Source organism: Helianthus annuus, chromosome 14 (assembly GCF_002127325.2).
Source record: "Helianthus annuus cultivar XRQ/B chromosome 14, HanXRQr2.0-SUNRISE, whole genome shotgun sequence".
NCBI lineage: Eukaryota > Viridiplantae > Streptophyta > Magnoliopsida > Asterales > Asteraceae > Helianthus > Helianthus annuus.
Genome location: NC_035446.2, coordinates 152885854 through 152908907, shown reverse-complemented (window position 1 = coordinate 152908907; position 23054 = coordinate 152885854). Strand labels below are relative to the sequence as shown.

Below are 23054 nucleotides of genomic sequence, written 5' to 3'. Positions count from 1 at the left end.
AGGAATGTCCCTAAGGCACGACGCGTCAATATCTCTCCGGTCAAAGGTAAAGAAAGGAGATTTCCACACAAGCACGAAGAAAGCCCTAAACACAACCAGTTTCGGGATGTGGCCTAGGGCAATGCAGGCAAACTCGAATTGTCGAAGTTTCACTAAACCAAGGGGATGTAATTGCGATATGTGAATACGGTAATAGTCGAGCACCGATTTAAGAAACTTGGTGATGGGTAGCCGGAAATTACAGAACTTGAAGAAACCACTAAACAATGTGATTTTCCCCGACTTCAAGGGAAATGCAGTGTCGGTTTTGGACGGCAGAACAGGGTTCCATTCGGCCCGGATACCATAATCTTGAACAAGGTTGTTGTACGAGGTCACGCCCCACTTACAGAACAGCACGTCGGTAGTGGCGGCAGCGGAAGAAGACGACTCACTAGGTTTCGAGGCCATTTTTCAGAAAGAATGACAAGAGAATGATTTGGGGGAGAGAGATTTGAACTCTCACATATAGAGTTGTTATTTATACGCAAAGGCAACTTTTCAAATTCAAAAAGACGTACGGACGGAAATACGTGTCCATACAGGGTAAGGACAGTTGTCATCCCAATGATGATCTAACTGTCACATCCTATCTTTTTGCCGTCACTTCCCCAAAACGTAACGGCACTAAGCCCAACGAATTTGGCAATACGCATAGTATAATAACTTTCCCTTTTTCTCTCTTAGTCCGAGCTAATGAAAATCTTTCCATGAACTCGGACTGGGGGGACATGACGAGGTGTGACCCGCATCGGTCAATCCGACCCGGTTACAACCTATTATTTTAATGTAAATATAAATGATTATTCTAGAACTTTCCATATCTACATGGAAGTTACACAACCAAATCTCCAACTTTTCGGGAAGATCATGTAAATCTCTAACTTATCGGAATATATCCTAGGTTAGAGGAAACCCTAAGGGAGAACCTATAAATAGAGGTAAACGTATAAGGTATGATCTGACTCTCATATAACTTCTTCTCCTCAATTCCCTTTACTCCCAAAAACCGAGACTTATTCTCACGCCGGAGGGTGGTTACAGGAATAACCCCATTCCTGTAACGAGTCCTAACGGTGTTTCTGTTTTGCAGCCAAGCGTTCGGGTCACTAATCATTGAAGTCCTAGCCCAAAATCACTACACAGGTCAGTGTTTCTTCAGAGTCTTAGATTAATTGGTCTGAAAGAAGGTAATCTTACCGCTTTCCAATGTGGAGGTTATGTGTTAGAGTCTCACTTGTTGCAAATTGCTTGCAATTTGTTTCAAGACATTTTAGGCAAGTTGTCTTTATATAAAACTTTATACCGTTGGTCTCGTTTTAGTGAGACTGGTCCACGTTACCAACGGGTTATTTATTTGATAGAAAGAAACTATAGATAAAAGTTGCATTGTATGTTTTAACTTTATCCCATGTTTATTGTATATTATATAGTTTTCCATACAACAATGTGCCTCTCATATCTAACATTTCCTCCATGGGTCGGTGTTATTAATGCATGAGTTATATCAGTTATTTAGTTTTATCTATTATGTTATTTTTCTTAATCTCTGTGAGATACTAGTTTGTAGGGGAGTTAGCTTTAGTCTCCCTATTATATTTCCCTGTATTCGGTCGATGATGGCATTGAAGAAAACACAACAAATTATATTAACTTTCATGGTTATCAGAGCGTTCATCCTATCCTAATTTTTTTTCTTCTTCTCAGCGGCTTCATCTTGTCTTCTTGGGTGTCCAGCCGCCACCATGCCCGACGATTCTTCCTCTGTTAACAATCCCCCACCGTCAGAAAAGCCATACTTGCACCCAGCTTACACCGTAACAAACATCAACAACAAGATTCGAACTCTCGATGGCAAGAAAGTCACATACTCATCGTGGGTTAAGCTTTTCAATCTTCATCTCCGCGCATACAAGGTTCTCCATCATATAGACGGCACGGGCCTCCAGCCAAATCGGATCCGAAATTCGCATCGTGGTCTGAGCTAGATGCGCTAATTCTTCAATGGATTTTTAGCACAACTCCGACGATCTCTTGGCAAGGGTTCTCGATACCAAGCTCACGGCTCGCACGGCATGGTTAAAACTTCAAGAAATCTTCATCAACAACAAGCAAGCTAGGGCTGTTACTCTTGAAACCAAGTTTACTAACACAACACTTAACTCTTGTTCCTCATTCGACGACTACTGCCAAACATTAAAGGATCTGTCGGAGCAATTGAAAGATGTTGATCAGCCCGTTACTGAAAGCCGTTTAGTCATCCAAATGGTACGTGGTCTTCCCATTGAATTCGACACTATCGCTGCTATCATCAACCGCGAAAAACCCTCGTGGGAAGTTGCTCGTAGCATGATTGAGGATGAACAATCTCGACAGGCTGCTAGATCTAATACTTCTCGCGACACGGTCCTTGTTCATGCAAACAAACCTTCCCAAAATGACGCCAATCACTCCCTATATCCAAACGGATACCGTGGTCGGAACTATGACCCTGCAAAGGCTGCACGGGGTCGGGGTTATCAAGCTCGGGGCGGTCGGACGGGTACCGGTGGCCGCTCGGGTTCCTCTCGAACTGCTAGTCAGGGTCGTGGTTCACCTTCTTGGCACTCACAGCCATCCATATTGGGTCAGCCCCCTCCCACACATTGGGCTTCTCAACAACCTACATACCCCACTCCTTTTTGGACTCCTCCTCCAACACCATATCCATCCCAACCAGCTCAGTTTACCCCTCGGCCCAACACTTCTTTTCAACAGCCTCACCAAGCCCATCTTGCTCCACAACAGCAAACCTCCTCAGGTCTCATGCAGCAGTCGGGTAGCGCTTTATGTCCGAGCGATATCGGCATGGCGATGTCAAACTTAAGCCTCAATTATCAGGATCCTCAATGGAACATGGACACAGGTGCGTCTTCTCACATCACGGCCGATTCCGGCACCATACTAACTCCCTCTTTATTACCTGTGTGTCCTATATTCGTTGGCAATGGTCAGCGTTTACCCGTTAGTGGTTCCGGTAATGGCGTTTATATCCTACCCAACAAAACCTACAAGCTTAACAATATTGTCCATTCACCATCCGTTATCAAAAACCTTTTATCTGTTCGAAAATTTACTATTGATAACCAGGTGTCTATTGAGTTTGATCCCTTTGGTTTTTCTTTGAAGGATCTCAAGGATGGACGCCTCCTTTCCCGCCACAATAGCAGCGGAGATCTGTACCCTTTCACCAACCCAGAGTTTACACTGCTTTCATCATCATTGCATCCTCCATGGCATGAACGTCTTGGGCATCCCGGCACGCACGTGTTGCATCACCTTCATCGTACTTTGAATATTTCATGTAATAAGGCTGTTGACAGTTCCATTTGCTCCTCATGTCAATTGTCAAACAGTAAATGTTTACCATTTTTTGATTCGGTTTCTGTTACATTTAAACCTTTTGACATTGTGCATTGTGATTTATGGACATATCCAGTTGTTAGTAATTCGGGCTACAAATACTATATGGTGTTGGTAGATAACTTTACAAATTACATTTGGGTCTATCCACTTAAATTTAAATCTGACACCTTCACTACCTTTACCAAATTTCATAAACTTATTCTAACCCAGTTCAACCTCCCAATAAAAACCTTTCAATGCGATCTCGGTGGTGAATTTGACAACAATAACTTTAAAACATTCGCATCTCAAAATGGCCTTCTCTTTCGCTTCTCATGTCCTCAAACCTCCCAACAGAACGGACGCTCGGAACGAATGATCCGTCGCCTAAACGACATCATCCGAGCTCTATTAATTCATGCCCACCTACCTCCTCAATTCTGGGTCGAGGCGCTTCACACCGCGTCTTACCTTTACAATATTCTTCCAACCTCTCGCCTTCGGTTCAACACACCTGCGTTTGCTCTGTATTTTCGTCAACCCACTTATGATCATCTCCGTACGTTCGGGTGCGCGTGCTACCCTAACATGTCTACAACAAAGCCAAACAAACTCCTACCAAGATCCGCTCGGTGTGTGTTCCTTGGATATCCGTCGGATTTTCGCGGATACCGATGTTACAACCCAATCACCGGCCGAGTCCATCTTTCCCGTCATGTCATTTTTGATGAAACAGATTTTCCCTTCAACAACCTCTCAACTCCATCTACTTACACCTTTCTTGATGACCCTCCACCTTTATACCCTCACTTTATTCAACCTACCTACCCTAATAATCCCACCACCCCTTACGTCCCTACTACCACTACTTCACAAACTGTTACTAACCAAACCTCACGTAATAATAATCCATCACCTTCTTCACCCTTTTTACCCACAACATCCACCCACTCACCTGCCCCCCTCCCTCTCAATCTTTTGAACCGCTATCTCCAAATCCTCCACCTACACCTATCGCTCCTTCCACAACTCAACAACCCATCAACACTCATCATATGCAGACTCGTTCCAAAGTTGGTATTTCCAAACCAAATCCTAAGTATAACCTTGCTGCCACCACAAATGTTTCACCAGTCCCTACCTCTCCAACAAAAGCCTTATCGGACCCTAATTGGTTACGTGCCATGAATGACGAATTTATTGCATTACAGGCTAATAATACATGGGACTTAGTACCTGGGCCTTTAAATCATCCTGTCATACGTTCTATATGGCTTTTTCGACACAAGTTTAAAGCCGATGGGACGTTAGACCGTTATAAAGCTAGACTCGTATGCAATGGGAAATCTCAGACAGTTGGTATTGATTGCATTGAAACCTTTAGCCCGGTTGTTAAGCCGGCCACTATTCGCATAGTTCTTTCCATCGCGGTCTCTAACTCTTGGCCTATACATCACTTGGACGTTAAAAACGCTTTCTTACATGGCACACTTGAGGAAACTGTCTACATGCAACAACCTATAGGTTTCGTGGATCCAACTCATCCAAATCATGTTTGTCGGCTACGGAAATCGCTTTACGGTTTGAAACAGGCGCCAAGGGCTTGGTACAATCGGTTTTCAGCTTTCATTATCTCCTTGGGTTTCACCAACAGTAAGTGTGACACTTCATTGTTCATTTTTAAAAAGGGTTCACATGTGGCTTATCTTCTTCTATATGTTGACGACATCGTCCTCACGGCAAACCATCCGTCTCTTCTTCAACGGTTCATCAACCAGCTCTCAAGTGAATTTGCTATGTCTGACTTGGGTTCTTTGCATCATTTCCTTGGTATTACAGTCACCAGAGATCATAACTCATTATTTCTAGCTCAAACCCAATATGCTCGAGACATTCTTCACCGAGCCAACATGACCGCATGCAAGCCGTGTCATACTCCGGTTGACACGAACTCCAAGCTTAGTGCCACAACTGGCAGCCCTCTTCCGGACGGGTCTCTTTACCGTAGCTTGGCGGGTGCTCTTCAATATCTCACAATCACTCGACCCGACTTATCATACGCCGTTCAACAAATTTGTTTGTTTATGCATTCTCCTCGGGATACCCACTTCGACTTTCTAAAACGGGTTCTTCGGTATCTACACGGTACCATTGAGCTGGGCTTGCGTATATCTGCCTCTCCAAGTCGGTCGTTAGTGGCTATTAACTTTCAGGTGTATGATGGATCGAGTTCGGACATGGTATTATGGATCAAGCATGGATACTTTTCAGAACACCTAAAATACATACTCCTAATTCTACATCTTTTACAAACATGATTCGTTGATTTGGGACCACATGTCCATATTCCAAAAGTAACTTAACCTATTTTATTTCGTAAACGTATAAAACTAGTGAGAAAGTGGTCTCCATGACACATGCGTGAAATCGTCATCATAAATATCTAAAATTTCCTTTTCACATTAATTAAATATTCTCCAAAAAAGAAACTAACAAAGCATATTTTCCATTTTAATATAAAAACCGAATGAAAGCACGTTAGGTACCGACGACTGACTTCCGTCTGGAAAACTTCTGCAACTCTTCCAATCCACCAATGGCGGCCCTCACCCGCCTCTTCAAACCCCAATTCTCATCCCTATTATTCCACCGATCACTTTCCACCCTTTCCCAAACCAATTCTTCACCGCCCCACACAGATGATCCTAACGATGGTGGTTCTAGAAGCTTCCAGTGGGTGTTTTTAGGCTCCCCCGGCGTCGGAAAAGGAACATATGCTAGCCGACTCTCCACTCTTCTCGGTGTCCCTCACATCGCCACCGGTGATCTCGTCCGACAAGAGTTACCTCTTTCTCCTCAGGTATATGTGTCGGTATAATTCACATGTTTGGTGTCTGTATGATTCTATGTTTTCATCAAAGCTGTTACAATTTACGTTTTAGAAGGTGTTCCGTCGCAAAAAACCTCGGTCAATATCGATTCAATTCGTTACAGGTAAGACAGGGTCAGAAGTCAAAACAACATTACTACCACGTTTTAAATACAGTAAAGATATGGAAACGCGTTTTATATCGATCAAAAACCATGAAAATAAATACAGGTAAAGTTAGGCTGTGATATTTTATTTATCAGCTGTAAATAAATGAAATTGTTACAAGCGATAGATTGACTTAGAAATTTTATGTTATAAGTTAATAAATTTGGTTCTTGTTTTTATCACAAAACTGAATAATTCATTGTGTTTTTCAGCTTGATGAGGTAGTAAATCAAGGGAAGCTGGTTTCAGATGAAATTATATTTAACTTGTTATCAAAGAGACTCGAAGCCGGAGAATCAAGAGGTGAATCGGGGTTTATTCTTGATGGTTTTCCTCGAACAATAAGACAAGCTGTAAGTGTCTTGTTATAAACCATCAAATGTTTTGGTATAATGCATAAAGAGTTGATCAGCTTTGGGTCAGTTTTTATTTCAAATAACAATCCTTTTTTTTATGACATTAAAACTTTGTAACCTGAAGTTTTTGTTTGCTAAAGGAAATTCTTGATGAGGTGACAGAAATTGATTTGGTGGTAAATTTGAAACTGAGAGAAGATGTACTGATTGAGAAATGTTTGGGAAGAAGGATATGCAGTGAATGTGGAAAAGGTTTCAATGTGGCTGCAATCGATGCAAAGGCCGAGAATGGGTTGCCAGGAATGAGCATGCCGCCGCTTCTGCCACCTCAGCAGTGTGCTTCGAAGCTCATTACTCGCGCTGATGACACTGAACCTGTTGTCAGAGAGCGACTTCGTGTTTATAAAGAAAAGGTAACGTTTTTCGCGTTTCTTGCCCTTCATTCACCGGCAAAGAAGCTGGGTCAAGCGGGTTGGGTTGACCCGGAACAAAGCTTTGTTCAAAAAACTTTTATAGACAATTAGCATGCCAAATATGACCTCAATGTTATGTTATTATAGTAAGAGTAAAGTACACAGGTGGTCCTTGTGGTTTGCACTTTGTAATTCATTTAGTCCCCAGCTTTTTCCAGAAGTACATGGATGGTCCCTGTGGTTTGCACTTTGTAACGCATTTAGTCCCTAACTGCTAAATGCGTTACAAAGTGCAAACCACAGGGACCATCCGTGATCCGTGTACTTTTGAAAAGTTAGGACCAAATCCAGAATTTTGATAAACCACAGGGACCGTCTGTGTACGTTACTCTTATAGTAATATCGAATTAACGATTTAAGAGGTTTGTATGCATTGAAAAATTCATGTGTCAATGCCTTTTTTTATCCGATTATTTTGTTTTAAATTAAAATAATGATGAATTTATGTTGGTGTTTGGATGTATAGAGTGAACCGGTAGAGGATTATTACAGAAAGCAAGGGAAGTTAATTGAGTTTGATCTCCCTGGAGGGATCCCAGAATCTTGGCCAAAGTTGCTGGAAATTCTTAATCTAGATGATTACCATCATAAAAAGTCAGCTGCTGCATAGTTTGAGTTGTTTCTGTTTATAAACAAACCCATATCATTATTTGTAAAATTTAAGATACCTGGTATTCTTCTCAAATAAGACAGAAGGGGGAACTCAAAGTCTGTTGAATGTATACAGAAAGATTTTTCTTATGGTTTATGCTATGTAAGTGGCACTTTTAGAAAGCCATATACTTTTGGTTATTTTGGTGTTTCTGTCATTTGTAAATGAAAGTTATTTTTCAACTATTTTGGAAAGAAAGTAGTTGAATATTGTTTATAGCTACATAAATATGCTAATATTCTTAAAGCTGTGTGTTATGGTCTCCTATATGTTCACCGCCCATCATTACCATGTAGACATAAGCTCTCACTTATTTTTATATTTTTGTGTTATGGTCTAACAAGGTTTTACCACCCACTACCTATTAAAATAACATATAAATGAAAAAGAAAAAAGAAAGGCATGACACATGAATTTTTCTTATCGGCTATCACAGTTAAAGTTGATTGGTTGAGACAAAAAGGCATGACACATGAATTTTTCTTATCGGCTATCACAATTCATACACAAAGCATCAAGGTTTGTGCAAGTGTTTTTGAGCGTGAATGGGCCGACACCTTGAACCTTCACGCTGATTTTAATAAGCCTTGGGGAGTGTAGCTGAGCATGAAACAAGGTTAAAATGCCAAGTAGCATAACAAATGTTGCATAAATGTTACTTACAAAAGCATAAAATAAAATAAAACAAACAAACCGCCATCCGTGGGACTCGAACCCACGACCACGTGGTTAAAAGCCACGCGCTCTACCAACTGAGCTAGAACGGCTCATATTTTACGAAAATGGTATATGTAAAACACTTTTCTGATGATATTTAAATGTCTATTACAAAAACAGAAAACATACAAAAAAAAAACATATAACAAAACGCCATCCGTGGGACTCGAACCCACGACCACGTGGTTAAAAGCCACGCGCTCTACCAACTGAGCTAGAACGGCTCTTGTGATATGTGATGGTGTATGTTTTGATAACAAATACGATTGGTCTCTTAAATTTCTTAATTATAATAACTTAAAGAGTGCTGTTCCTCTACTTTAAGATAACTTTTGCTATTATCGTCTAATGTGAAATACTGAGAATGGTATGAAACTTGATAATCATTTCAGGCTTGTAAAATGAGTCGGTTGGGTCGGTTCTCACAGTCTCAAGCAAAGTAATTAAGGAAGCAAACACAAGAGATTACGTGTGTTCTCTGGCCCATTGTTTCACATTCAATGTTCAAATTTAGCAAGTTTCAAGTTTTTTTTAGACAATAGTGATTTGGTCGGTAATTTAGCATCAATTAGAGCTATTCTTGATTTTCATATCAATATATTGTTCTTTTGTGGCGGTAAAAAAGCTTGAGAAACAAAATAACGTTATTGACTTAAAGCTTAGCTTCTAACTTAAAACTTAGAAATTGCTAAACTTAAAATGGAGCTCTAAACTTAAAACTTAGAAATCACATTGCTTAAAACGGAGCGCTAAACATAAAGCTTATAGATGGATGTAAACTTACATGTAAATGGTTTAACTAAAAACGTAGATCTAAGCGTTTTGACTATTTTACAATACAACTTGACGTTAAATTATGACAAACAACAGTAGGCTTGTTTCATTTTCCTTTCTATGGTGTGGAAGTTGTAAATTATGAGTAGTCATAGCTGATATCGGTACCAGCTTAGTCCATTTTTTATCTAGACAAGCTTCATAAACTAACAATCGTGCTTTCAACCGATTGAACATCGGTTGAATATCATTAAATTTTTGTATTCTAAACAAACATGTTGTAAACATGATTTCACCCTTGTAACACTTGCAATACAAGTTTTGAATCCGTAATTTGGTCATGTGTTGCACTTAAGCAATCGACTAAGGGGTTGTTTGTTTACCTCTTAACGAGGCTCTTAATGGTTCAGACCTCTTACTGGTTCAGCACTTAATGGTTCAAATTGTTTGTTTCACGAGCAGATGTCTGAATGGTTCAGACATTTGCCTCGAAATGGTTAAGATTTATACAGAGTCTCTGAATTGTTAAGACCTCTAATCTGAATTGGTCAGACATTTGCCTCTGAACGGTTACGCATTATACAGGCTCTTAATGGTTCAGACCTCTTACTGGTTCAGCACTTAATGGTTCAGACCTCTTACTGGTTCAGCAGTTAACCATTCAGATGTTGCCAAACAACCCCTAACTATTTTGCTTTATCATAGTAATCTAATATATGCAATTAGTTTTGTTTCGATTACGAAGACTTAGTTCAAAATTTTGTGTGTTTTTAAAACCTCGGCAGATACCCTAGATAAATACTAACTACTTAACAATAAGCGATAACAAAATAACTAAATGTAATAGCAAGTTCATAGAGAAAATCAATAATAAAACCGGCCTTTTATATATTAATCATTAATAAAAATATGAATCATAAGAATTTGAAATCGCCAATGAGGTGGTGGTGGAGTGGTATGGGAGAGGAACCCAAGTTCAATTCCTACTCTCCTCATTATTTTCTGCGGCACCTAGTGATGATGGGAGACTAGGCGATTAAGCGGAGATCGCTAGTTCGATCGTTGGACTGAACGGGTTTTTACCTAACCGCACTGTCGTGCCTTCGGGCGAGTGTTCACGGGCTTCAGCCCTAGGTGAGGGTTTTCCTCAGTTCGGAGACGAGTGTATCCTGATACGGTGAATTTCACCAGTAGCCCATTTAAAGAATTCGTTAGACGTTAAAAAAAATAAGAATTGAAATCGTACATGTTATCTCATTTCAATGATTGATGCAAACATAAAAGAAACGTGCGTGACAAGACCAAACATAAAACACTTTAAAGTTTAGGGGGACAATTTGCACATTTATCAACAAATTTCCGATCAGAAAAAGATCTTTTTTAGCAAGCGACAGCTACGTGTCTCAACTATCCACACCCGTATGATACGCTCCGAATCTATCTGAACCGCTCCATTTTGCTTTTTAGATTTAGTCCACATCACCCTCCACGTCACCAATTCCTTATCCACGTACACAACTTAAATCCACCGTGTGTCCTTATGAACCTAAACTTCGTCCACGTCAGACACATGTAGGACCTTATAATATCTCAAATCTTCCTTTCTAGTCCTCCAATTTATGCAAACTCAACTCATCAACCCCTTTGATTCTAAACCAGTCAATTTCATTTCCTTTAGCCAGATTTTTTCTTGTCATTTTGCTGCCAAACCCTAACAGTTTGCTCTGATAGTCTGATATTCGATCTTATTCCAGAGCACTTGCTAATCCGATTCGTTATTCAAAGCTTTTACTGGTAATTTCTATATTAATCATCGCAAATAATAGCTATTGTTGTTTTTTATCGATTTTTTCATCATTAGTTTGACATTAGCTTACGATTAGCGAATATAACGAATTATAGGTGGTTATTAAACAGTTAATTAGTATAACATGCCGGATTATACAATTAGTAGATTTTTGTTTCGTTTATGTAGTTTCAGATGTTTTGAAATTAATAATTTATATGGATTATGTTGGATTGTGGTGGTATCAGTATTGTTTTTGTGGATTTTAGTTGATTTATTGAATTTGTATTTTGATTTTAGTTGAAAATTGTTGTATTTTACTCAAAATGTTAGGTAATCTCTTGTTTTTGTAATTGAAATAGTTTTTTGATAGAGCTGGATAATATGTTGTATGTTGTTTGTAACAGGGATAAATAGAGAGTCCAGGAGGTCGTTATTGCAGGTACTGAAGAGTTTGGTTTAGTTTTGGTATGTCTATTAATCATGAGTTTTGTTAGTATGTCGATTAATCATAAGTTGTGTTCAGGTACGGAAGGTTTTGTATTTGATATTTGAAGAGATTGGATACCTTGATGTAGCTGCTATGTGCTGCATATTTTCTTGAATTTAAAAGGTTTGACTGGTGTCAATATAGTTTTCCAACCTTTCTCGTAATTTACGTTTTTGGATGACCAGTAGCAGGACACGTTTAGATGACCAGTAGCCAAGGAGGGAGCAAGGGATTTCAACAGGTGAATAATCACGTGAAAGCTGAACGTCAGAGAGATGTGAATGGATTTGTGGGCAATGGACCGGGTTCACAAGCACGTGACAAACTGGCGGGAACTCGTAAAGTTGATGAAAATGGGCAAGACGAATGCCAGGTGGCAGGGCAGGGGAATGCTGCTGTTCAAGCACCTCAGCAACAGCCTCAAGGGTCACTGGTTCACTGGGAGAAGTTTCTTCATGTTAGATCCATTAAGGTCATGTTGGTCGAAAATGATGATTGTACTCGTCACATTGTCACTGCTTTGCTCCGCAATTGTAACTATGAAGGTTAGTCTTTTGGCCTATATTTCATGAAAACTTAATGCATGTCATTATAGTCACATGGTGATCATCTAACACGGTTCATCCTTTTGTCCTTTTTTCTGGCAGTTATTGAAGCAGCCAATGGATTACAAGCCTGGAAGATTCTGGAAAATCTATCCGTTCACATTGACATTGTTTTAACTGAAGTAGTCATGCCTTTTCTTTCAGGAATCGGTCTTCTATGCAAAATTATGAGCCACAAGTCACGCAAAAACGTCCCTGTGATTAGTAAGTACCCGGCTTAATCTTTTCTACAAACAAAATTAGCAGCAAATGTAGCTGTATCCTGCAAAAGCTTACCAAAACGATGTGATTAACCACCACTCCTTATGAGATCGTGTGCAGTGATGTCTTCTCATGATTCAATGGGTTTAGTTTTTAAGTGTTTATCCAAAGGTGCGGTAGACTTTTTGGTGAAGCCTATTCGTAAAAACGAGCTTAAAATTCTTTGGCAGCACGTCTGGAGGAGGTGTCAAAGTGTAAGTAACATATTTATTGTATATAGGTTTTTGCTTGCCAATCTTCAAGATATATTTATTTCCCATTGCTGCGAAAATATACTGTTTCTATCAGTCTAGTGGTAGCGGGAGCGAAAGTGGCACGCATGCCCAAAAATCTGTAAACTCGAAAAGCAACTTAAGGCGCAACAACAGTGGTGGGAAAGACGGGGATGACGACGGGAGCACTGATGGTGGTAGCGATGATGGCAGTGGCTCTCAGGTACTTTCGCAATCTTATTAGGTATCACTTTTTGATCTGACATGGCATATATATGACATCATCATCATCATTATTATTATTTTGAATCTGATTTAGCAGAGCTCTTGGACAAAACAAGGTGATGAACCAGAGAGCCCAGAAGCTGCATCTCCATGCGACCAAATAACCGAGCATCCAGACAGTACTTGTGGTCTAGTTATACGCCCAAGAAGGCATGTTAACGATCAGCAAGGACAATCTTGTTCGGGTATTCCTATATTTGGATTACTTACGTTATTTGAATCATTTTTTACCTATTTCGATTAAGCATGTCTTGTTTTTCAGATGACGATGCAAAAGCTAAAGCTAAAGAAACTGCAATAAACATATCTAGAGACACAGAAATGCAGATCGAGTTTCAAATTGAGAAACCTATAAAATTGTCTGATCCTCACATGGAAAATGGAGAAATCAAGGGTCAAGAAGAGTGTGACAAGATTATGGATACAAATACTAAGGTTATTGATGATTTTAATGAAGTAGTAATGGGTGAGCATGGCTTAAAGAGGCCCCGTGCAACTGAAAAAGACGAGAGGACACTTCAAAATGGGTGTAATATTCTGAGACATTCACAGCTTTCAGCCTTCACGAGGTCTGAATATGTTTTGTTTCAAAAAATTAAATGCTTAGTAGACTGATAATTAGGTTTTGAATTGCTGCAGATACAACACGAACTCGAATGTTGTAAAGTGTACACCTGGAATTGTCGGTAGCTGCTCTCAACCTGATAATAGAACTAGTATTTTGAAGAAAGAATCTAATCATGATGCTCATTCTGATGGATATCTCATTTATCAAGGCTCTTGTGAGGTTGGTGATGACACATTTCTGTTCTTTTACAAACATTCATACCACCCTCAAATTTAAATAATACTATAATATATAAATATTATTAAAGAACAAGTTGGGTTGCCCATGGCTTTCTAGCCTAGTGGCATCTTGGTGGTGGGATAAGGCTTTGGGACCAATAGGTCCTGGGTTCGATTCCCACAAGGGGGGTTTTCCCATATTTATTGGGTTTCCTCCTGAATTGGTGTATAGGCATTATGCCTAGTGGAGATGGATATGATCGGGTGGTTCCGTTGGTGGCACAATGATACTCCAGTGGTTCGTCAGTGATCCAAATTTGCCGTTCAAAAAAAAAGAACAAGTTGGGTTACTGTAGCAGTGTAGTGTCCGTCACATCAGAGTTACAGTAACTTTTTTTTTCAATTTTTTGTTGATTTTTGTCTTTTCCTTACTTTCACCCCTTAATTTTCATTTTTTACACTTACACCTCCTTAACTTTCTAAAAACTTTATAAAATGTCATTTTGACCCCCCTTGAGTCTGAAGTGCTTATTTGTATATATGTACGTGTTGGTATAAATTCAAGTTGGTTTCTTGGTTTTAAAATGCGCGCATAATGCGTGATGCGCTCGACGCGCTGATGAGAGCACATCGCCACAACTGATGCGTTGCGTTTACGTGATGCGAGAATATTGCGCGCATTTCGCATAATGCGCTCTGATGCACGCAACATTGTTAGTTATGTTTTTTTTTTCCAGATTTTATGAACTGGGTTCGGTTTTTTCAATATTTAATATCTTATATGCTTGATTTGAACAAAAAGCACAACTCTTATCTTCTTATTACGTCATTTGTTTTACTTTAAGTATGTTTTATAAGTTTTTATGTATAAATAATTTTTAAATATTTTTTTTATAAATCGCGCAACATGTATCGCGCATCAGATTTTTGGACCAAACGCATCGGAGCGCATCATGCAATTTAAAACCAAGGTTGGTTTACGTTTCGACTTAAATTTTGTCGGGTGAAATATAATACGTTTTCGCGCATATTTTTATGTACATTTCCAGTTGGTCTACGTTTTGACGTAAATGCTGTTTGGAAACAAGTCAGACAAAAAATAATACGTTTTCATCAAGCGTTATAAATTCGAGTTACTTTACGTTCCGCCTCCGCTGCAACGCGGTACCGTCCTTTAACTTAAAAAACACTATTTTCTTACGTTTCGATGTAATTTGTTTAGCCGTTTAGGAAATAAGTCGGTCAAATATTAAAGATTTTCGTGCTTATTTTTATGTAAGTTTTCAGTTGGTCTATGTTTTGACGTAAAATTTGTTCGGAAACAAGTTGGGCCAAATATAATACGTTTTCATTAGACAGTATAAATTCGCGTTACTTTACGTTTCAACGCCGCCACAACGAGCGGGATAAATTTACTAGTTTGAAATAAATGTTAAAAAGGCCAAGACTAAATCTTTTAGTTAGATAAATTATACGGCAAGATGGATGGGTTACGTAACGTGCCAAAATGGGCTCGAGTTGAAACGCGACAGACTGAGGCTATAGCCTAGTGGTCAAGAGAAATTATCTCTTGTGGGGAGACCAAGGTTCAATCCTTGTGAGGTGTAAGTATTTAAGGGGGAAAAATTAGTCGTTCAAAAAAAAAAAAGTTGAAACGCGACAGTTTTTAATACTGGCCGGTTGACCCACAAACTATGTGTGTCTGTGTTTGTGACTACTTGATTAAACTTTAATTATAAAGGCCACACGCACTATCTACTTTGAAACTTACCTAATTTAATCTTTGATGCTTGTTTCAGCAAGTAACACCAAGGAAAGCTGATGCCACCACACCTAGTGACGTTTTGCATCAAGATCTCCACGTTCAACACATACATCATCATCACCATGTTCATCATTACCATAACATAGCAACCGATCAACCGTTATTGTCCAAACATGATGATTTCGGTTTAAGCAAGTTAGCCGCAGACGCTCCGCATTGTGGGTCATCAAATATCAAGGGCGGGGCTGTTGAATGTAACGTTGAAAATAATAGTATAGACAGAAGTGGCTCAGGTAGCAAGCATGGAAGCAATGTGCCTAATGGCAGTAACACTGGTGTGAATCTCGAGGTTACAAATGTAGAAAGTAATGCAGGTGTAGCTGGAAAAAGTGGAAGCGGTGATGCTAGTAGCGGTGGTGGTGATAGAGACCACCACAAATCTGCACAAAGAGAAGCGGCGTTGACTAAGTTTCGCCAAAAGAGAGATGCAAGATGCTTCCAGAAAAAGGTGACATGATACCGTGCTTTACTGACTAAAACTGTGATCTCGTTGCCTATTTATACAATTTTGGATTTGATTTGAGTTTTGATTTCACAGGTGCGATATCAAAATAGAAAGAAACTGGCAGAACAAAGACCACGTGTTAAAGGACAGTTCGTAAAGGGAACAAATTGCAACAGTTCAACCAATGCCTGACGATGGCTAGTTTATCATGGAGGTCTTTGTACAGGTTGGTTGGTTGATTTGTTGGTGTTTATATATTTTATTTGTTGTGAAGGTTTTAAATACTCGAGAAACCATATTTGGTTCTACAAAATTTGACTATAACATAATAGCAGTTCATAAGTTGGTTTATTGGTAGATATTGATATTGATACTTCATGTAAGATTCAATTTACAGACTTTTTTTTTTATTTCATATCTGTCAAATGCCTAGCTGGAGTTATATCATGTTCATCCTCCACATGAGCCCCCTCTAAATATAAGGTGTAAGCCATATCTTTTAGAGACAAGATATTAGGTGGTAAGAAAGGAAATACAAATTTATTTTATATTTTAAATTTTCTGAAATTACATCGGTGTTTTTTTTCTTTTTCAAAACTCTTTTAGTCTGTTGATATTAAAAAGTATAAGCATTTACCATCGTCTTGTAATGTCGTGTTACAACCATTTATAGCAAGTTTTATCTTATTGCTTTCCACTCTTTCGGTTGATTTAGATATCATATCAGAGCATTCGCATTGAATTCTTTTTCCATATCCATATAATTACACTAATAATCACTACTTTTTTCTCTTTTTCAATTAAATAATATTTTTATACATTTATCATTACATTTCCCTCCTCCACTCACAAACACTTTCAAAAATATTAAATCTCTCTTATCCATTCACTACCACTTTCAAGTTAAAGTCCTTTCACAAACTTCCGATGAATATTTACTTATTTCTATACTTGGTGCATGAAGAAGCAACTACTCAAGCAAGGATCTACCGTCGGGTAATTTGGTCATTGCATCTATTGAGGAGATAGAAGGAGCACACTTTGTTTTCTCCGATCTGCTCCGAGTAGGTGCTGCAAAACAACATAAACAACTCGTTAGAAAGGGACAAGAGACTGGGGTCTCTGGATTACTCTCCCACGTTCAAGTCAGTGTGATATTCGTTGTAATAAGAGCGTGTATGTAAAGTGCAAGTAAATTAGAGGGGGAGTAAGTGAATATGTATAGAGAGAGGAGAAGGAGAAGATCCGGTTAGGCCCAGTGCATGGTAATGGTAAGGGCCAAAGCCTTTGTTGGATCATATGTGTGTGGGCCCTAAAATGTTGCACTGGGCCTAACCGGATCTTATCTCATCATGTAGTTCGGAGGTCGTAGTTCGAAGAGGCTTGACCGGACGGAGGGCTTAGTCCATGCATGTAGATTTGGTTCGACGACTTGGGCGTTGCCTCGTCAGTAAAAGATATATGTGCATCAATATTTGGACACCAAATTTGTTTTTTTTTTTTACACCAGTTCCTTGTACACACACCCCCTAACCTTTAACCAAGTGGCCATGGTTAAACATTGGCACATTGCTCAAAGGTAAGGCTACAAGTGAACAAATGCTTGGTTGGTTGGTCAAAAAGTGAAAAAAAAAAATCATTTAAATATTACGACCGAGTTGTGGGTGCAACTTTGGTTGGGGATTTTTTTTTTAATATTTTGAAGATGCCACATGTTAGCTAGTGAATGGTTAGTTTTTTAATTATGTTTTTCATTTTTGTTTTATAACAATTAATTCTACCTAAAACATGATGTGCTTTAATAACTTTTTAATATTTAATTATTAAAAAATCTGAAAACACAGTATTGTTTAACTTTTTTTTTGTGAACATATCGATATAAATTTTATCAAAAACCGAATTTATTTAAAAAATATCTTTTTTAATTAATTTTTTTTAATAAAAAATACATTATCTTTGTTTTTCCACATGCTCTATAAAACGATCTAAATGAGCATATATGGGACAAATTTGCAATTGATGAATAATTATATAGTTTGTATTTTATGTACCTGTAATTTTACATTTCATGTGATCGTTGTAATTTGTTTGTCATTTTTATTAACTATGTTTGATGAATGTATGTGTTTTTTTTATTAAAATATTTCTTATATTGTTGTTATTTATTTTGCTTTTAAAACAAATCGGTTTCAAATGAAAACATTAATTGTAATTATTTTTAACACATTTATGGATAAATAATAAGCATAAAAATATATATTTAATAAAAAATGTTTTAAAGGTTGGGTTGTGAATGTGAGTAGAAGGTTGGGCTGTGTAGGTGAAAGAGAGAGAAATTAGTTTTTTTTATTAAAATGATGGATTGGAGAAGGTTATGGATGGACATAGCCTAAGAAGTTTCTTTCGTTCCAAACTTTATAAAATTGAAGACGTCGGAAAAATTCTTGAATCAACTTGTGTTTGTCCCTACCCATAGTTGAATCAACTAGAAAATTTCGGTAATGTGGTCGACCGTCAAGAATCCATCATTAATTTTGAATACGACCATACCATTATGAATGGACTTTTGGTGGAATCTATTCCCTCCAACCGACGTATTAATATTTTATATAAAAACTATATCTTAAAGTTGTAAAATGTAAAATAGAACTACAAACAGTAACGTAAATTAAAAAAAAAAATGCTACCATCGTATCTTGGACTCAAAGTTACAAGTTACATAAGAATAAAACAACTGATCTTGAGGGTTAACCTAGTATTAATAGCAAAACTCTTTTGTGTACGATTCGATTATCAGCCTCAACCAAAATCGAAGTTATGGATTAATCTATTTCATTAACCAATCGTTTGGCTTATTCACTAGTTTGTTGGTTTTCAGTCAGGTTCGATTAATATTGGTTAATAACCAAACCAAAATTAGGCTAAAATTGATGCTTAGAAATACATGGAGTGAATGTATAAATACTAAATACGTAAAATGGACGGTAAAAAAAACCGGATAACCTCTTTCAATTAATATCGATTCGGTTTCATCAGTTTTCGGTTTTTTGTTTAACGATTCAGTTATTGCTCATCTCGATCTCAGTATTTACCGTCGTTATGTTTATATATTAGGCCCTTGCATTTTGGAATGCACACTTTGACCCCTTATATTTTGAAACTTTTAATTAACACCCGAAGTTTGAGAATATAGTGCCGAGGCGTTCACAAACTAGGGCACGCAAATCATTCCATCATCATTCATCTGTCACGCAAATCGAATCCTCTTCACTCAAATGGCGACCACAGCATCAACCACCACTACGACGGCGACCGACGATCGTCCTGCGAACACCCTAGACACGGTTCCCACCACAACAACCGAGAAACAACCGCCAGCTTCGTCCGCTGACAAGAAAGACGTCGATTCAGGAGAAACAAAGTCCAATTCTACAACAGATCCGGTGACGGTTGCGGCGGATAGCAACAACGAAGACGGTGGTTCAGTTACCGATACTCAGAGGAAGATTCGTCGTGCGGAGCGTTTTGGTATGCCGGTAAAGCTGTCTGAAGAAGAAAAGCGGAATTCTCGTGCTGAGAGGTGATTAGTAGTTATGCTGCACTAGTGTTTATTGTTTTATCATATGTGTATATGTTTTTTTTGGAAGGATTCTATATGTGAAGCTAGGGTTTCTGGTATTGATATGGTTGTTTGATCTGTGTTTTACATTAGGGTTTACGTTTGTGTCTGTTATGAGTTGTGCCGACTTACTTGCTCCTGTTTCACTTTGTGCTTCATTTGCTGAGTGATTATTGTGATAAACGATTAGTGATAGGCTTTAACATTTACCAGGTTATACAGTTTATGGTGTATATTACGCTATTTATACTTCTATCGCTGCGTAGTTTTTTGAGGGAACTGGCTATGGTCGATTGTTTGATCTGTAGCATCACATGTAGAAACATATTTTGTGGAGGTCCAGGGATCAAACCCCAACACCACCCGATCTACCCTGGGACACGATATACCTTCTCATGTTGGCCGTGGGTCCGGTCCGCGGGGGACGTTGTCTTGGTTTAAGAAGGCGCGTCTAGGCTCAAGGCGACCTAAGGCGCAAACCTTTGCGCCTTGTGTGACCTAAGGCGCACAGTGTACAAAAATCGCAAGTGAGGCATGCTTTTTAGGGTAAAAATTGATCTGAGACGCGCACTTTTTGTACTTTGCTTGTTTTTGTGCAGCTGAGTGTTGTACAACAGGCCTTTTATGTTGTACATCTATGTTTTTTTCATAATAAAACATATATAAAGCTTAATTATAGGTAAACCATAGGTAGGGGATGCTAAAAACCTATGGGATATATAAAATAAATTATATAATCACTTTGCGCCTTGTGTACGAAAAGCTCACCGCTTTTGCGCCCCGTTGCTTTTGTACGCTTCACGCTTTTTAAAACCAAGCTAGTGGTGGTGTACACCATTATTTTGTAGAAATGTACGTTCAGGTTGTAGTGAATATCATTTTCTGATGTTTCCAAGAGTCACCCTCACTCCATTTATTCTTGATAATATCTGCTTGTTAAGTATGTTTATCACTGGTTTTGGAGTTTAGCCATGGCTTGTTTTGTTTTTTCGTTGCCCGTTATCAAACGTGGTTCTTACCAACTCACAACAGAGCATTTGGTACTTCAAACCACTATACAATTTTGTTGTATATAGTTATATAAGAAATAATAGTATGATTCACTTTGAGAGTTTAACTTTTGGCGTAGACTAGGATGCCATCATCTCTTGTTATCCGTCTCTGGAAGGAATCAAATTATTACTTTTGAGTTGCACACATATTTCTTTTCTGTATGCCTCATTAGATAGGTCTGTTTTTTTGTAGGTAGTTGAATCTTTTAAATCCAATAGTTACTCTTATTATACTAATATGATAGATCATTTGAACTCATGTTACGACCGTGTTGTGCATCAGGTTTGGAACGACACCCGGGCCACAAGGATCAGATGGCACAAAGAAAGCGGAGGAGCTAAAAAGGAAGGCTAGAGCAGAGAGGTTGGTACTGCATGTTTCAAATTAAATTTAGACCGTAAACATAGAAAAAGCTTTTATTTTTGTTATTTGTATAGAGTTATCACTGTTTAATTCGTTAACTGTTGATTGTATATCTCTGTTGTTCAGATTTGGTATCACTAAGTCAACACCTACCGAGGAAGAGGAGAAAAAGAAGGCTAGACTTTCTAGGTTTGGATCAACTCCTAGTGCTGATCCTCTAGAAGAAGAGAAAAAGAAAGCAAGGGCACTCAGGTAATTTGTTTATCAACAATATTAATTTCCATCTAAGTTTGAGCAAATAATCTGAATACTTTTCCACAGGTTTTCAGGAACATCAGTGACTGGCAATGGAAAAATTGAACCAGTAGGGGCTTTTTAAAACTTATTATTATTCTTATTATCTTTTATAAAATTCTTATGTGCTTTATACTGAGCTTCTTTTTACCTGTTTTAAACAGAAGGCAACCGTTGCTGGCAAGGCAGGGGGAGAGGCTTGAGCCTTGTACTTTGTCCTTTTTCTAGTAAGGCTTCGTGTTTATATGTCAATCTATTTAACCATGTTCTCACTTGGAATACTGTAGTTATCAACTTTTTGTTAAACACTGAACAACTACATTTTGCAGTTATGGTGCTTCCTCATGTATCAAGTGCGGTGAGAATGGATAAAAGCTGGTGTGCCCAACTTAATTTTTAGCAATCTCTTTGTGTCGCCTAAACTAAAATAGGATGTATTAATTAATATTAATGAAATAGCAATGGGGTTAGATCGTAGAATATCATAATTTAACAAGAACTAACTAGTACTTAAGCTGCGTTCCATATTAGTTTCAAACTTTCATATCGTCTTTGTCATGTTCACGCCCTCATAGTTTTTCAATATTAGATCTTGCAAACCAGTTGCAGTGTTAGTAAAACATTAATAATTGCCGGTCTAGCATCATCATGTCCATGATTCTTGGTCAACTAGTTGCATATATTGAGATAGCATGAATCTATATGTTTTGCTTACATCATCCCAAATTGTATGCCCAATAGCTTAAAGCATAATTTGAGTTGCCGTTTGCTATTTAATGATCAATACATCTTCAGGTAATGATGATTTCATATTAGGGCTGCATTTTGTTTACACCAAGAATCATGGTCATCTGATGTTAGGTTGGAAATTTTACCATGACAAAAAGAAAAAAAAGACATTTGTTATTATTCATGTCAAAACTTGCTTTATATCTGATATTGGTTACTAGGGTAGAATGAACTAATTTTAGAGAAGTAGTTATATGAAAAAATTGCTGGTAAAAACTAAAAGGAAAAAGGGCTGGGTTAATTTGCTAGTATGGTCAAGATAGGCGACACAATGATAGGAGATTGCTATTAATCTTGTTGGGCTGCTTGTTATATCTGTGCAGCGAAGAAGGGAGGGCCATAATGTTAAAAGGACAATGATTATGTTCATGTATATTGTATCGAATTTAATACTTGGATAGGAAATGAGGGGCAAGACCTTTGATGTATTTTTTGACTTTTCAGGGTTGTTTTGATGTTTATTTTGATCATACTATCCGCTGCGTAATCTGTTGATGCTTGGTACATGTAAATGGGTGTCAGATAGGGGTGTAAACGAGGCAGAGCGGCTCGAGAGCTACTCGGGATCGGATCGGTAAAAACTTCTAACAAGACGAGCCTTAACGATACTGACCCCTGAGCTCGAGCTTTGCACACAAAGCCTAAACGAGCCCAAACAAATTTTATACTATATATTAATATGTAATATACCTACTATTTAACATTGGCAAGTCGAGCTTCAGCTTGTTTAAGCTATCAAAGCAAGCTTAAGCCGAGCTTTTAGCTCAATTAAAATTGTTCTCACATTACCTTGAGCCGAGCCAAACTCG

At 38.3% G+C, this 23054-nt stretch overlaps 3 protein-coding genes and 2 non-coding genes across 12 annotated transcripts; 3 read left to right on the top strand and 2 right to left on the bottom strand.

Moving 5' to 3' along the window:
- The first annotated feature begins 5934 nt into the window (after positions 1-5934).
- LOC110904366 (adenylate kinase 1, chloroplastic) lies at positions 5935-8126 on the top strand. Its single transcript, XM_022150220.2, has 4 exons — positions 5935-6283; positions 6673-6813; positions 6957-7229; positions 7756-8126. The coding sequence occupies exons 1-4, from the start codon at positions 6020-6022 to the stop codon at positions 7897-7899; spliced, it is 822 nt and encodes a 273-aa protein (XP_022005912.1). The 5' UTR covers positions 5935-6019; the 3' UTR covers positions 7900-8126.
- Positions 8127-8635: 509 nt separating this feature from the next.
- Positions 8636-8708, bottom strand: TRNAK-UUU. Its single transcript has one exon. It is a non-coding gene; the product is annotated as a tRNA-Lys (tRNA).
- A 101-nt stretch (positions 8709-8809) lies between these two features.
- Positions 8810-8882, bottom strand: TRNAK-UUU. Its single transcript has one exon. It is a non-coding gene; the product is annotated as a tRNA-Lys (tRNA).
- A 2198-nt stretch (positions 8883-11080) lies between these two features.
- LOC110904364 (two-component response regulator-like APRR3) lies at positions 11081-16540 on the top strand. 8 transcript variants are annotated; one of them, XM_022150215.2, is made up of 12 exons: positions 11081-11226; positions 11626-11660; positions 11745-11831; positions 11900-12253; positions 12356-12517; positions 12635-12768; positions 12863-13009; positions 13106-13256; positions 13334-13640; positions 13711-13858; positions 15657-16130; positions 16221-16540. In XM_022150215.2, the coding sequence occupies exons 4-12, from the start codon at positions 11911-11913 to the stop codon at positions 16317-16319; spliced, it is 1965 nt and encodes a 654-aa protein (XP_022005907.1). In that variant the 5' UTR covers positions 11081-11226; positions 11626-11660; positions 11745-11831; positions 11900-11910; the 3' UTR covers positions 16320-16540. The 8 variants fall into 8 exon arrangements, with proteins under 8 accessions (XP_022005907.1, XP_022005905.1, XP_022005904.1 ...); XM_022150213.2 differs by having other exon boundaries at positions 11897-12253; XM_022150212.2 differs by having other exon boundaries at positions 11894-12253.
- Positions 16541-19307: 2767 nt separating this feature from the next.
- On the top strand, positions 19308-22732 carry LOC110904365 (protein MODIFIER OF SNC1 11). The gene is made up of 6 exons (XM_022150219.2): positions 19308-19707; positions 21082-21162; positions 21289-21414; positions 21484-21526; positions 21621-21683; positions 21786-22732. The coding sequence occupies exons 1-5, from the start codon at positions 19403-19405 to the stop codon at positions 21657-21659; spliced, it is 594 nt and encodes a 197-aa protein (XP_022005911.1). The 5' UTR covers positions 19308-19402; the 3' UTR covers positions 21660-21683; positions 21786-22732.
- Positions 22733-23054: the final 322 nt, after the last annotated feature.